At 32.5% G+C, this 15757-nt stretch overlaps 1 protein-coding gene across 1 annotated transcript in view; it reads right to left on the bottom strand.

Moving 5' to 3' along the window:
• Positions 1 to 10333, bottom strand: part of LOC127705496 (glycine dehydrogenase (decarboxylating), mitochondrial-like) — a 59544-nt gene extending 49211 nt beyond the window's left edge. The window contains exons 1-4 of the mRNA XM_052209827.1: positions 9996 to 10333; positions 4267 to 4345; positions 3500 to 3635; positions 1328 to 1492 (exon numbers count right to left, since the gene is read on the bottom strand). Coding sequence (XP_052065787.1) covers positions 1328 to 1492; positions 3500 to 3635; positions 4267 to 4345; positions 9996 to 10196 — 581 coding nt within the window. The 5' untranslated portion in view covers positions 10197 to 10333. The remainder of the gene's footprint in view (positions 1 to 1327; positions 1493 to 3499; positions 3636 to 4266; positions 4346 to 9995) is intronic.
• Between the last annotated feature and the right edge of the window lie 5424 nt (positions 10334 to 15757).

Raw genomic sequence — 15757 nt, 5'->3', positions numbered from 1 at the left:
CCACAATTTCTTGCAAGCTGGTGAAAGCATTCTTGACTTATTGTCTGAAAACTGGAAAATCCCCCTTTGTTTAATGAATAAAACCCCAAAACTCGGAAACGGTAAATCTAAATTTTATAAAAAACAAAAGGTAGCTCACGTCAATAGATATAAACAATTCACCAAAGTTTTATGCAAATTGGTTAAAGCATTTTTGAGTTTATGTCCGACATGTTGACAACGGACAGACGGACGGAAGGACAACGGTTTACCATAATACGTCCCGTAAACGGGCGTATAAAAAAATCAATACAAATAATAAGCTCAATTATGTAAATGGCTCTTAAAATCAATCATGCAGTTGTATAAGCATTTGCACATCTCATATCCATGGTGATTATTTGCCAGGCCCCCTCAGTCATTGTTTATTGACTTTGAAACTTTTGCATAGTTTACATGTTAAAGTTTGTGATTAAGTCAGTTTAAGATAACTTCAAATGGTAACTCAATGATCTAGTTGGTATGCAGGTATATTTTTAGCATTTGCAAGTCTCATTTCAATGGAGAGTATATGGCCACACCCATTTTTTAAGTTTACCGGTACATGCTAATGTTTGTGTTTAGTTCAACTTAAGGGGAACCACTTGTGATACATGTAAGTCAATGGTTTTTTTGTAAGCAGTTATATTAGCATTGGCAGTTCTCTTTTCCAGGGAGATAATTTGACCCTACATGGTTCATTGACCTGGAATGTTTTGCATAGTTTACATGTCAAAGTACTGCTATTTTAATTTCAACATTTCTTTTATAATATCAAAATTACATACCAGGGAAACAAATCTTTGTGTCAATAGTTTATTTTCTTTTATATCAAATATCTGATCATTAATCATAAATCCTTCTAATTCACTTTTTATATTTATAATTGTTGTGTATTCCCTAAATTGGTACATAACTGGTGCATTTTATAAGTTGCCATTATAACCTTAAAATCAGTCGGACATGAAACGAAATACAAGGTGTAAAATCCAGTCACTGATTTATCAGGAATGCATGTAGATACTGACAAAATAGACAGACAGCCACCTATCTCTATCCTCAGTATACACTATTTTTTAGTAATCATTAGGTACTGTTGATTCATTTATTTTCGTGGATAGAGGAAAAATTCTATTTTCATGGATATTTGATTTTGTTGTTTTACTAAGTCAGCATACAAAGCCTATAGAAAATTGGTTTTGACCATTTAAATTTGTGGTTGACCTACACCCACCAAATCAACGAAAATTTGTATCCCACAAATGATAATGAATCCACAGTATGTAACATTATTTGACAATAATCATACCTATAACATAACTGCATGGCCTCTGCCCCTGCTGTAGCCTCATCCAGGAGTGAAGCATTAGCTATAGGTAGAGCTGTCAGATCACATATCATTGTTTGGTAATTACATAGACTTTCTAGTCTGCCTTGGGCTAATTCTGCCTGATATGGTGTATACTGAGTAGTCCTTCAAAATTTATTAGCCCTATATTATTTTACAACCATATAAAACAGTAAGAAAATGCAAGTAGTTTATTAAAGTTTTCACCAAAAAGAGTTATATGTCTTCTGCAAGAAGGGTTGTATGTTTAACCCTGAAATACCTTCATGTGCCCATCCCAAGTCAGGAGCCTATAATTCAGTGGTTGTTGTGGGTTGCTGTCTCATCATATTTGTTTTTTATTTATTGTTTTGTCATAGATCAGGCCTTCTGATTTCTCTTTGAATTGTTTCACATTTTGTTATGTCAGGTTCTTTTTTTTGCCGACTATCAGTATGGGTTTTGCTCATCTTTGAAAGCTGTACAGTAACAGCTAGTTTCTAACATCCACGCTATTTGAACACTGGTGAATAGCTTTCTCTTCACAATCATTCCACATCTCCTTATTGTTATATTGATATAATCTTCAAAAGGATGTCATGCAACAATTTTTGCGGAATTTTCTGAACTGTTGTTTCAGTAATCCTTTCGTTAAATCATTGTATATTACTGCAAAAGCTAATGCAATAAAAAAAAGAAGATGTGGCATGATTGCCAATGAGACAACTCTCCCCAAGAGACCAAATGACACAGAAAATAACAACTATAGGTCACTGTATATCATTTATGGTCCCAACGTTTCCATTCTCTTTTTCTTTAAAAACTTTTGATGATACTTGATAGTGCATAAATGTATACTTATCAATGTACATATTTCGTGAAAGACGGAAAGATGGACGGTCAAGGGTAACACTTAATGCCCCTGCCATAATAAAAAAGGCATGAATTGAGATGTATATAAGAAGTATATACATTTTGGGTTTAGCTCATTGTTGAAGCATGTACAGTGAAACTATTGTTGCTTACATCTACATCATTTGGGCTCTGGTGGATAGTTGTCTAATTGGTAATCGTACCATATCTCCTTATTTTTATACAGGTATATGGCTAAGAGCAGGCTATTTTGTTATTTAACTTAATCATGAATGAATTCTTTCCTATAATTTTGTTTTTGGTATTTTTATTTACTGCGATCAATTTTGCAATTCCAGTACACATGTATTTCCAAAATAAACAAAAAATTTACTTTGATTATATGATAACCGATAATTCTATGTGAAATAATTTCATCATCCTACCATCTCCTTATTCTTTTATAATAATAAAAAATGTGGATAGTCTCCACATGTGGACACAGATGATGCCCCCGCTTGCATATCATATAGTTATAAAGGGACATAACTGAAGAACAGTAAAAGTGAGGCTACCCAAATTTGAACTTGATCTGAGTTTTGTGTGTAAGTCTCATAACATTTGGTTGAGGCTAACTTAAGTAGAGAACAGAAACTAAAAATTCAGCAATTTTTCTATTTATAAAGGGGCATAACTCAATAATGGTTAAAGTGACACTACCCAAATTCAACTTGATCTGTGTTTTATCAGTGGAAGTCAAAATTAAACATTGCATTGTATATAGCATTGATTGTAGTTGATTCAACTATAATCATGGACAAAGGAAGATAACTCCAATTTTAAAAATAACTTGATATTTAGAAGAAAATAAAAATTTTGCAATTTTTTCCATTTATAAAGGGGCATAACTCTAGAACGGTTCAAGTGACGCCACCAAAATTCAAATTTGATCTGTGTTTTGTGGTAATAAGCATTGTGTATAAGTTTCATAACATTTGGTTGAGGCAAACTTAAGTTAGAGAATGGAAACTAAAAAATTTGCAATTTTTCCATTTATAAAGGGGCATAACTCTAGAACAGTTAAAGTGACGCCACCAAAATTGAAACTTGATCTGTGTTTTGTGGTAACAAGCATTGTGTATAAGTTTCATAACATTTGGTTGAAGCAAACTCAAGTTAGAGAACGGAAACCAATTTTGGGACGTACGGACGTACGTACGTACGTACAGACGGACAAGGGTAAAACTTAATGCCCCCACCGCTACGTCGGGGGCATAAAAATAATCCTTTTGATTCACTTACCATCCTGGATTTTCAAATATATTTCTGAGTATTGTAGTAGGTGTATAAGTATTGTAGTAGCCAATTCCAATATAACTTCGCCATACTTGGTTTTTTGAAGCCATGGAGTATAATTTCTCTATCAAATCTGTTTCACCTGTTGATAAAATATACATTGTATTTAAAATGGGAATCACTAAATTATGACATATATATGGTAAAATAATTATCAGATGAACGAGATATACCTGTCGTTTATAAGCATATTAAGTTTGTGGCAAATATAAAATTGAATACGGTAGAAGATATCTAAATCAGAAACCAAGAAAACTAGCAGGAGGATATCTCAGGTAACATCAATTATGAAATGACAAACCTGAAAGGAACCTTATTCTTACCAATATTTAAAAGAGTATAAAGTTTGAATCAAATTGGTCAAAGTATGTGCTCGTATACTCACGTTACTGTGAGACATGTGAATAGTTCGCCTCCAATCTGTTTGCTTAAGTCCAAAATGAGAAATTGGAAAACTTTTAATATCGAAAGGTAAGTTACTTCAATTCCAACAATATTGAAAAGTTTAAATCATATCTAAGTTATTCTTTGACATGTGAACAATTTACTTAATTTGATCAAAGCAACCTTCAGATTTTGTAGGATGTGTGGACAGCAAACAGAAAGTACAGTAGTATACCATAATATGTCCATTCCTAGATGGACATATACAAATTGAGTATAAGGATTCCTATATAAATATTAGTAAAAACTGTGCAAAATACACAACTTACCTAAAGGTTCCTCCATCCTTAATTCTCTATCCATGAGAATAGTTGCTGGAACTGTTTTGATTATCATCTCTTTCATGTCCTGTAACAGATTTCAAGTATGTGTAAAATTTAATTGATGTAACAGGGTCTTCCAACAACAAACTGTTGACAGAGATATGTCTTGCATGTCTGCAGAAAATTTGAAAAAAGACAATCTGATGGACAGCAGCATTGCAACAATTTAAAGTCGCTTGACCATGTCCTAGGAACAGGGCCTTGAAATAGTCATTAAACTGATTTGAACTGATCATGATCACAATGAAATTTTATAGAAAATATTATTGATCTATCAAAAGTACAGTAGACTCCACCTAATCTGATATTGGCTTTACAAATATATCGGCTATTGTTATATTATTTCAAAACACCAACATGTTTAATGAAAATTTCATCGGGTAAACAAATATCTGTTATAAGAATATATAGGCAAATGGGATAGGAATATTCATGAAAATTCTGTCAAAACCATGCACAATTGGATATTTACAATGTTTTTCTGACAGGAAATGAAGCCAGCAGTTACGAAATTATAATCTTGCAGACAAGAAATTTTTGTTTCTGCTTAATAAAAGAGACAATTTCCTAACAAGAGGATGTCAGATTGACAGCAAACCGGATTTTCCTGCATGAAAATGATGTTTGAAAATCTGGACCCCCAAACAGGATCAAGTAAAAAATATAAATGAATTTTTGAAGGATTCAGAAATCTAGGGCCAATTAGTATTCTCTCCTCCGGCAGTAAATCCATGCTGAGGTTTCCATTTGGCAGAGCAGTATTTACAACTTTAATACACAACCATGTCAAGACGGAAATGGTACTTTAAATAAAATGTCAGAGTGCTTCTAAATGGAGACTAAGAGTTCCATGCTATGCATTTAAATACCATTACAACAACTTTTTGGGGATTCTGAAGGTGGTCTGTTCCAAGGAATTAACTATATCAACCCACTCTGCAGAACTTACCTATTAAATTTAATGTTTATTTGTTCTTTTTCTGAATACCGGTATGCAGAAAATTATATCTGCAACAGGATGTTAAGAATGTAGTGTTGATAGCTAGCAAATCTTTTATAGTATTCAATATGTATTCACATCTTATTTAGACTTAGCAATTATGAGCTGACATATATTGTATAGACACCTGTCTATTGTTTAAGGCCACATTTTAACCTCTAGATGTCTTGTGGCTTTTTTGTGTGTCTTTTGGTTGCTGTCCATAAATACATGAATCACCTACCAAAAGTCTGATAGCTATATGACTTCCAGGATTTTTCTGAACTTTTTAAACAATTTTACCCCCACTTTTGTTCTGGAATTTGGAACTAGACATTCTTATGATAATCCTGACCTGGATTACTTTCAAAAATCTTAGAAGCTTATGCTACAGAACAGACAATAATTTACAAGATCACATTACCCCTTTATGGCTTTCCCTGTCATATATATATGCATTAGATACAATGAGGCCGCCAAGGGTATAATTTATCCTTCCAAAACATCTGAACAGTAAACTGATTTAATTTTAACTTTCAAATAATCTTCTGTACGATTTGACCATGGTACCTTAGCCTTATATCTAATTTTTACAATTAGCTACTTTTAGAATAGGTAATTCATGAAACTTGAATAAAACATTGGTGAATCAAGACCGAAGATAAATTTTATGTATTTTTTTGATAGATTGAAAATCACTGAACCAAATTATAGTTCCTTTTAACGAAACTAAATCAAGCGAGTATCTAGAATTTGAGGATAGTTATGCACAAATCTTTCTATTTCAGTGAGCAGGCTTTGATCTTGTTAATGAATGATAACACAAATATTCTAAAAGCATACATACTTTGAATTTTAAATGTATATAATATAGAAATATAAACAAGTCTAAATTGAAATATAATATATAGTGTTTTTGTCTAGAACTTCAAAATTTTGTTATTGCACTTATATTATTATTCATAATTTATATGAAATGTATGTTTGTTGACCTGTGCAGGTATGTCAAGCAAACAATATGCTATCAAATTTTAAATATAATATACCGGTACATGTAACCAAATAACATATCAGATTCCACACATTTTCATGTCTACATGAACACATTAATTGAACATTTTTAGGGTAAGCATCATCAAAAATATATGTCTCTGGCATCATTCAAGTCAAGATATTAAACTAAGCACCACTTTAGTACAGAATATTTCCCTATAATGCAGTCTGTGTAAAAAATTTTCAAAAATAAAATTATTTTACCAACCTACCAATACTCACTCTTTTTTTTTCTGCCAGTTGGGAGGGAAAAAGCATATATTTCTTTTTAGCATAATAAATTTTTTTCTGCAATATCAATTGAAATGATAAAAAATAATTCTTAATTAAGCGTAACAAATTTTATTAAGTAGATTTTAATTATAAAAATTTACACAATCTGGCATGAACATATAGATGCAGTTGAATAAATAGTTGTTATTTTATTCCAATCTGTTTAATAGTCCTATTCTTGATCTAAATAATAAACCTTTAAAGCCTAAACATTTCAAAAGATTATACACCATCAATTTTTTTACATTTTTTTGTTCTTTTTCTATAAAAAAGTATTTTATTGAAACAATACCAAATTATTTAACTGTCAAATAGGCTAAGCAAAATTATATAAGGTTCCAGAACCTAACTTGATGCAATTAAAATGAGATTGTCTTATTTATCTGGGGATGCCAATATATTCATTTCTGTTTGAGTTTAGTTTGATTTCTCTTTTCAAGATAATCAAATTCATTAAAATAATCTGATAAATCAATATTTTGCAAATATTATTGACTTGTCAAAAGTGGTTGCCTTTAAACAGATCTCAAAAACAAACTTTGACATGTAAACTATGCAAAAGTGTAAAAGTCCATGAACTAAGATGAGGGGTAGTATGCCATATGCATTGTAATCTCCAAGGAAATGAGATGTGCCAAAGCTAATACAACAGCATACTCCCATTTACTTTCGTAGTTGTCACTTCTGTGAATATTTTGTCTGCTATTTTATTCATAGGAACTGTACTTATCATCACTGCATGTCAAATTTAAAAGAAAAATCCTTTATTACGAAAATATCCAGTGATATATATAATACAGTTGATAAAGCTAACGATAATCATATTTTTGCGTACAAAACTCATGTCTGACTTGAAATTATTTTTTTTGGGAAATATTTGGAATCTCTTAATAAGTGGTTTACTAATAGATCACCTTTGCCTTTCATAAATATGTGATAAACTGGCCCTCCATACATATTTACTGCGCACAGGCGGATTTACCGGACAAACACATTTCCGATAAAAGCGCGGATGACCCACTTGTTTTGTTGATTTTAAGTATTATTTCAGATAATTTTGGGGAAATGAGATAAACTACTCAAAATTGATTTGTCGGTGAATCTATTTATATTAAATTTTATACAATTTGTATATAATTAAGCAGAAATACATACGATCAAAGCCCTATGTGGGCGGATTTACCGGACTGCATCGTACATTACTGTAAAATACATCCATCTAATAATGACTGAAAGTTTTTGGAGTAAAACACTCATGAAAGTAGACTTGAATTTAATAAATCTACAGTGAAAGTTTGTCAATCAACAAGCCGTTTTCATTTAAATGTTGAGTTTGGAAATGCAGTAAGTTTTATATTAAAATTCTATGAACTTAGTTTCCAAGATTTCAACCTGCCGAAGAGGAGCTTGTGACAAATGTCAAACTTCAAAAATAGGACAGATGTCCATTTAAAATCTTTTTTTAAAGTTTCATTTCAAATATTTTCTTATGAATAGGGCAATAATAGGATGAGGATCTTGTATGGATAAATGAATGTCTTTTTTTCCAGATAGATGCACATTAAAATATCCATGTAGACAAAAGGAGAAAAAGAAAAAAAAACAATTGACATGTGCCCTGGACCCTTCCCTCCACTGGTGCAGCAAGGGTTTTTCAGTGATCCCCAGCTCTTTTTTAAGCCTTCATTTCATACTAATTTACAGGAGACAGGGCCAAATAATCTCCATGCAAATGAGATACATGTATGCCTTTGCTAATACAACAGACTTGAACTGCATACCAAATATCATCGACTTATCATAAGTGGTTCCCCTTAAACTGACATCATCACAAACTTGAACATGCAAACTATGCAACAAGTTTCAAGTCAATAGACTGAGGGAACAGGACCAAATATTCTCGATGGAAATGAAATTTGCTAATTCTTATACAACATGTGCAACTGGCTGAACTGCATACTAAATATTATTGACGTATCATATATGGTTCCCTTTAAACCGACCCCAGAAACAGCATACTGTATTCTCATTTTATGACTTAGTCAAGACTAGACAAAAACTGGGTACAAGTTTGTTGAGTATGAATTGTTGTGTATCCTTTTTTTACAACTCGATCCTTACATAATTTCATTGGACAATCAAAAATTATATAACTGATATTTGAAATATGGGTCATTAGGTTTAATAATTTTTCAAATTTGAAAAGCATAGCTGATTTTGACGATCAGATCTGTATCCTTCACTAAGATTGATTGATTGTTGGTTTCTTAATGTCCAGTGGCAAATATTTCATGAATCAGGGTCCGTTCGCGCCCAATCACGTTCGCCCCCATACACGTTCGCCCCCTTTTCAATATTGCACTCTACACGTTCGCACCCAAAGTCCGTTCGCACCCTACACGTTCGCGCCCTATTTTTATAAGTGAGATTCTGACGACCAGTATTTTATTTTTGTGTTGAATAATTTTTAATCATGTTTTGGTTAGTGTATTGTTATAAATATTTTTTTTCATTGTTTCTAGTAAATAAAGTGCAAATCTGACAACGTTATTTTGATGTTGAATAAATGGTAAGCATGGTAAGTGTATCGCTATAAATATATTTTTTTTCATTGTTTCTAAATATAGTGAGATTCTGACAACGTTTTTTTATGTGTTGATAAAATTTTAATCATGTTTTGGTCAGTGAATTGCTATAAATATATCTTTTTTATTGTTTCAAAAGGAATTGGGATTCTGACGACGTTTTTTTTTTTATGTGTTGAATAATTCGTAATCATGTTTTGGATAGTGTATTGCTATAAATATTTTTTTTCATTGTTTATGAATAAAGTGAGATTCTGACACACATGAGATCAAAGGAGCCAAGCTGTTAAAACAATTATTTTTCATGTTTTTTATTTAAAATCTTCAAAGTTTCAAAGTTTTACTCGTACCAAGCTAAATACATGCAGTATTTACATCAAAACAAGTTAAAACAACCATGACAACAATCATGGTTTTTAAACACTCAACAATAACACCGAATTAGGCTGTGTATAAATACCAATTAGCAGTAATCATACATAATTAACATTTAATAATTAATCATCAAATCAATTTAAAACAATATTTCATTTAAAAATTCATGAATAAAAATATTTTGATATAAACATCTACAAACCATCTAAAAATTTATCAGGTTTTTTTTAATAAGAAAAGGGTGCGAACTTGTAGGATGCGAACGGACCTAGGGGGCGAACGTGTGGGGTGCGAACGTGTAGGGTGCGAACGTGTATTGGGCGCGAACGGACCCGATACCATATTTCATGCATTTTCAGGAGGACTCCGACTCACTCCGAGGAGTGTCCTTCGCAAAGTCTGTGGCTTACCTTAAATCCTAGAAAATCTAGCATTTCTCTTTTTTCGTCTTCCCCTGGACCTATATGTCTTTCACTAAAAGAGTCATGCCGAGGATACAATTTATCAAGAGTTGAAAGCGACCGACAGATTCGAGCAGGACTAAAAACTTTCCCTCTGCCTCTGTCATTTACAATCGTGGACAGTCGAACAAAGTGATGTGTTCTGTACATTTTGTATCCTCTGTAAACCTATCTCGGCTGTAAACGTAAAAGCGGTATAAGCCAGTTTTAGTTGGTGGCCTTGAAAAGTTTCTTAACTGAATGTAAACAATGTTCGAGTGACTGGATCCCTGAAAAACAAAAAGAAATCCGTTGGATAAAACCCGAGGTTTCCAAATAATATGATTATGATTAAAAGAAAGATCAAAGGACAACGGACGGGAAATGCAAATAAAATTATTTTTACAAGACAGCTTCATGTCGCAAATTAGTGAGTACCCAGAAAAATGATCTTTCCGCTTTTTTCTATTGTTAATGCGGTACTCAATATTTACTAGGACTTGTAGATATATAGTCTCGGATATTTATAAGCGACCAAAGCATGATGTTTTACTTACTCACTCAGGCAAAGTTTACCTTAGAGGGATCTGGCTTTTTTTTAGGTCCTTTTTGTTATCTGGTTATATAGCTCTATTAAACCACTGTTTCGGTTCTAAGAATTCTAGTCATTTCGGCACCTGGTTAAATCGGCACCTGGTCATATCGGCACCGTTATAGTCAATTTGGCACCCAAATAAACATTATGTTTTGCAAGTAAACTTATTAAAGACTCCGTTTTTTCCCATATTTTTTGGGGTAAAGATTGCATGAAATGCAATCAAAACCCTATGGTACTGACTTAATATCAAAATCTTCCAAGGTTTATCACTAACTCTGATAGTTCAAACAAAATAGTGCAGTGAAGTAATCTTTAGATCCTATCCAGTTAATGTCATGCAATTTATTAATAATATGTTATACTTAGATATTCAGGTAGAAATATGATGTGTATTTGAATTACCATATTTGTCAAGCAAACTTTTCTTTATTGAAAATTACACAAGTAATTCATGGTGTATTATTCTGTTATTAAAAAAGACTCAACCATGAACAAAGGAAGATAACTCCAACTCAAATTTATAATTTGCCTATCTAATTACAATTCAATGTTTTATTTTAAATTCACAAAATTGCAAAAAGAAATCAATCTTTACCCTTCAGTGCTCACAAGCACTTTGATTTTTTTTTTAAATATTTTCACTCAAGGTGTCAACGTATATTTGTTGCGCATAACAGAAGTTCCAATGGAAACTGTTATAAATTAAACAAGCCATAATATCTGTTCTTATTGCCAGGAACTCATATTAAAAAGGAACCTCTATTTTATGACAACTACACATTGCTAGTAAACACGGGCTACAAAATTAAATAACAGCTTGGATAATGGCTTCACTGTTTAATATTTGATTTTAATTTTTAAAAGATCATACACTACCTGAAAATTGTTGAAACAACGAATTATTTTTTTTAATTGATATAAGGGCTGATTTTTACCCGTATGTCAAAAAAAAAACCGAAAGCCTATTCTCCCCATACCTCAAATAAAAAGGAAAGAAAACGGTAAAAATAATATTAGGTGCCAGTTGAATAACCAAATGCAGGAATAGGTGCCGTATTGACCAGGTCCCGATTTGACTTGTACTCTGTTCTTATACATCCTTGGCTTTCAAATATTCGGCTTTGACTTTGAGAGTTTCTGATGAAGGTAAATCCATAAAAAGCGCTTCGGACGCATGAAATTTATAACGTGTTGTTTTCAATTTTTTTTACTAAGAAATATTGAAGATTTTCTGTATTTGGAACACAAGTGACTTTGATAATGTAAGTTGAGGGGATGACATTTGATTTTTTCGCAAACTGATGTAGGGGAGGGGTGAAGCAGAATCTTTGAGGATGTATTATTCATTTTCACTTTTTGCTAGGACGACTTATTCATTTTGAGCGGAAAAGCCGTTCTGTACTTTGCAAGAAAAATCATCCTACCCCTTTAACTGTCGCCTCAGCAAAAATTTTGGCGAATAGAATCATGAAACAAAAATTTGGAGAAGTGAAATACTAAGATGCTGTAACTATTTGCGATACATTTGTGATATATCTGTGATTGAGACGTGACTTTTAATAATCTATTGGTCCCAGAATACGTGCGATAACTGTTTAATAAGGAACGTGACAATTCCGCTCTTAGAAGAAAATAGTTTATGCAATACATGCATAGTTGGTAGCTAAATAAGTAACCCAAAGTACCCGACCAAAGAGCAGAAGACAATCCAAGGCGACTAATGGGTCTTTAACACAGCGAGAAAATCCCACACCCGGAGGCGGACTTCAGCTGGCTAATAAACAATAATAATATACTATATTTCTGCGAAATGGACGCCACACTAAACTCCGAAACATATAAAAATGAACTAAAATAGAAAAAAAAACCACAAAGACTAACAAAGGCTTAAGGTTCCTGACTTGGGACAGACGCATAAATGCGGAGGAGTTAAACATGTTTTGTGAGATATCAACCCTCCCTTTTACCTCTAGCCAATGTGTCTAACAGAATAAATGAAGGAGGTATCACCGGCTTTGCTTTGTTGAGTTTGACATAGCAATTAAACAGAAAAACGGTAGGAAAGCATATTGAAACAGCTTAAATTATACGGTGTGGAAACTTTCCTGGAAACTGGCCTATTCTCTGAGATTGGGGGATAAAAACACTGGAGAATCGACCATTGCTGAACGAATCATCATTAAGGATAACAATACTAATACATTTTTTTTTTAATTCAACGAGAACCAGGATATGTAAAGTTTCGCCTTAAATGAATTCTATTTGAACGGTCATATCACATCAATTCATATGTGGAAAGAAACAAATAATTTTCCAGGTGTTTAATTTGCCGCGGCTTTAGTGGATGTGAGTTCTATTAGTCCTAGCTACACTGATGACTTACTTTGAAGGACTGAATGTTCGCCAAAATAAAATTGGCAAACAATAAATGTCATACAAATTTATCAAAATGTATCATATTTTCCCCACTGAAATTGTAACTTATTTTCCTCATATCAAATTATTTGACCAAAACTAAACTAACTTTTTGATTTTGTTTTAAAACGTAATCTTTCCTTTATTCAATTTGAAAATTTCGTCCAATGGCAAATTCAATAAATGACACACCTCTAAATGGATTAGTTCACATGCACTTGTTCTATCCATGGGAAGGTCGACTATCCATATAATATTGATAGTCGACCTTCCCATGGATAGAAACAAGTGACTGAGGATTAGTTACTAGACATTATAGATCATTATAATTGCGTTCAAATTGGTCCATTATTTATCGGGTTTTCAAGGCGCATAGCTCCCGCCAAATGTAACTAGGGTCTGTTTGTTGCTTTTTACTACTTTTATTATTCATGACTTTTTTTTTGTAAAACGGCAATAAAAAAGAAAATATGAACCGGACCATGCGGAAAACTTAAACGATAGAAAGAAAACGTGACGGACGTTGCTAGTGATTACTGTTGAAGTTAAAGTCCTTTGGCAAATTTGGCGAAGACCTTTTGTTTGTATAACTAAGCTCAGTTTAAAACGTACGTCCTTGCCATGTGACAAAAACATGTCAATAATCATATCATAGATACCAGGATTCAAATTTTGTACGCCAGACGCGCTTTTCGTCTACAAAAGACTCGTCAGTGACGCTCGAATCAAAGAAGTTAAAAAGTTTAGATAAAAATACGAAGTTGAAGAACAATGAGGACCCAAATTTCCGAAAGGTTTTGCCAAAGGTGATCTATTCCTGGGGTAGAAAATCCTTCGTAATTCAAAGTTAATTATGAAAATGCCTGACTGATTAAGTAATATGGTTTCTTATATGGCATACTTTTAACGTTTTCGTGTTCAGAAAACATACAAATGAAATATCCGTAAAATTTAGCAGTTTATATTGGGTACACTAGCTGTCAATGTATGAGTTCCAAGACAATTAAGTCATTTTTTTTAATTTTATGTCAATTATCTGAATTACTTATTGGTATACTATATCTGGTACTATTATACTAACGATTATATATTAACATAATATGAATGAACGAATAAATAATTTATTAAAGTGCAACCTGAATTGACATAATATAATATACAGACGTTATGCTCATTATAATATGTGCAAGGACGTATAACTAATATACGTCCTTGATATGTGTTAGTATAATAGTCTAAGATTATATACATGTAGTGGGTATAAACTAGTTTTTAGACTTATTCCTCTCCCCTTTTTTTGTTAGTTGCTGAATTCACGAAATGCGCAGAAAAGAGCGCACAACAAAGGATCAATGTTTGAGCACAAATATGTGGAATGCACAACGTCATCGTATTTTGTTTCTGTTAAAAACTTAGAAAAACTCTTCCTGTTTTGTAGTTTTGATCAGCTATAGATGAAAAGAAAAAGAAAAATCTACAGAATATATCACTATTTGAGCGGCTTTTGTGTGGTACATCATGTTGATTGGGAAAAAGTTTTTAAACGAGTGTGGACACAGTTCTATGATTGACTTAGTAGAATATGTACCTATGAAAATATGTATATATTTATTTTGAATGCTGATCTAAACTAGCTGACGGGAATACAACATGTTGATGGCACTTGTTTGTTCATCTGTGCAGTTTTTCCAGTTGAAAAAAAAATGTCTTTTCAAAGGCAATGTGTGTGCTCGGTTTTCCGTTCGAAATCCCCCGAAAAAAAGCACTATATAAACGACGCAATTTTGCTACGTTTTAATTTAAATGTTAACATTATTCACCTGTTCATTCTAAATGTCGGTAAGGACCAGACATTTTTAAATCAATACACGTCTCCCTCTAATGAAAACGATAATTTTTTAAATATCATATGGGTTGTTCAAAGAGCAGTTGTAAGTTATCTATTATTTAGTCGTTACGACTTCGGCAAAATCGAGGACACGGCATACAAATTAATATTTTGACGGAAAACAAATTTTAATATTTACATTGACTTCTTTGGTTGTAGAAGTACTTTGTTGCCAAATCTGGTGTATAAATGTAAAGGAAAAGAATAAGTGACTTCTCTGGTGGTAAAAATACTTTTTCTCGTTTGAATTGTTTTACATTTGTCCTTTCTGGGCCTTTTATAGCTGATTATGCGGTATGGGTTTTACTCATTGTTGAAGGTCGTATGGTGACCTATAGTTGGTAATTTTCTGTGTCATTTGGTCTCTTGTGGAGAGTTGTCTCATTGGCAATCACACCACATTTTCTTATTTTTATATTCGTTGCCAAATCTGGTGTATAACTGTAAAGGAAGAGAACATGCAAGAAAATCGGCGATCAGCACGAAAACACATAATATACATAAAAATAACCTCTTCCGAAAAAAAGAAGTAAATCCTGGAACTTATCCCTGTCACTATTCAGCTCAGTGTTTTCGAAATAGTAAGAGACAAACATTCAGAAAACATCAATCATGATATTAGCCCAGAATATGACGAAATCTTACTGCTTACCTTTACTGCTAATGTAAGTATTGTGCTGCTGTTCAAAGTAAATTATATGCTACCTTATATGGTTTGATTTTCGAAGTGTATTTATTTTCAAATTTACTTAATACATGTCAGATGTGTCAAAGGGAGTTAATCCGAGATTAAACAAAAATACATAATTATTTGATAATGCTGAGACTTAA

The sequence above is a fragment of the Mytilus californianus genome, unplaced genomic scaffold (genome assembly GCF_021869535.1).
Source record: "Mytilus californianus isolate M0D057914Y unplaced genomic scaffold, xbMytCali1.0.p SCAF_1, whole genome shotgun sequence".
NCBI lineage: Eukaryota > Metazoa > Mollusca > Bivalvia > Mytilida > Mytilidae > Mytilus > Mytilus californianus.
Note: the sequence above shows the minus strand (reverse complement) of the source record. Positions and strands in the feature narration are given on the sequence as shown.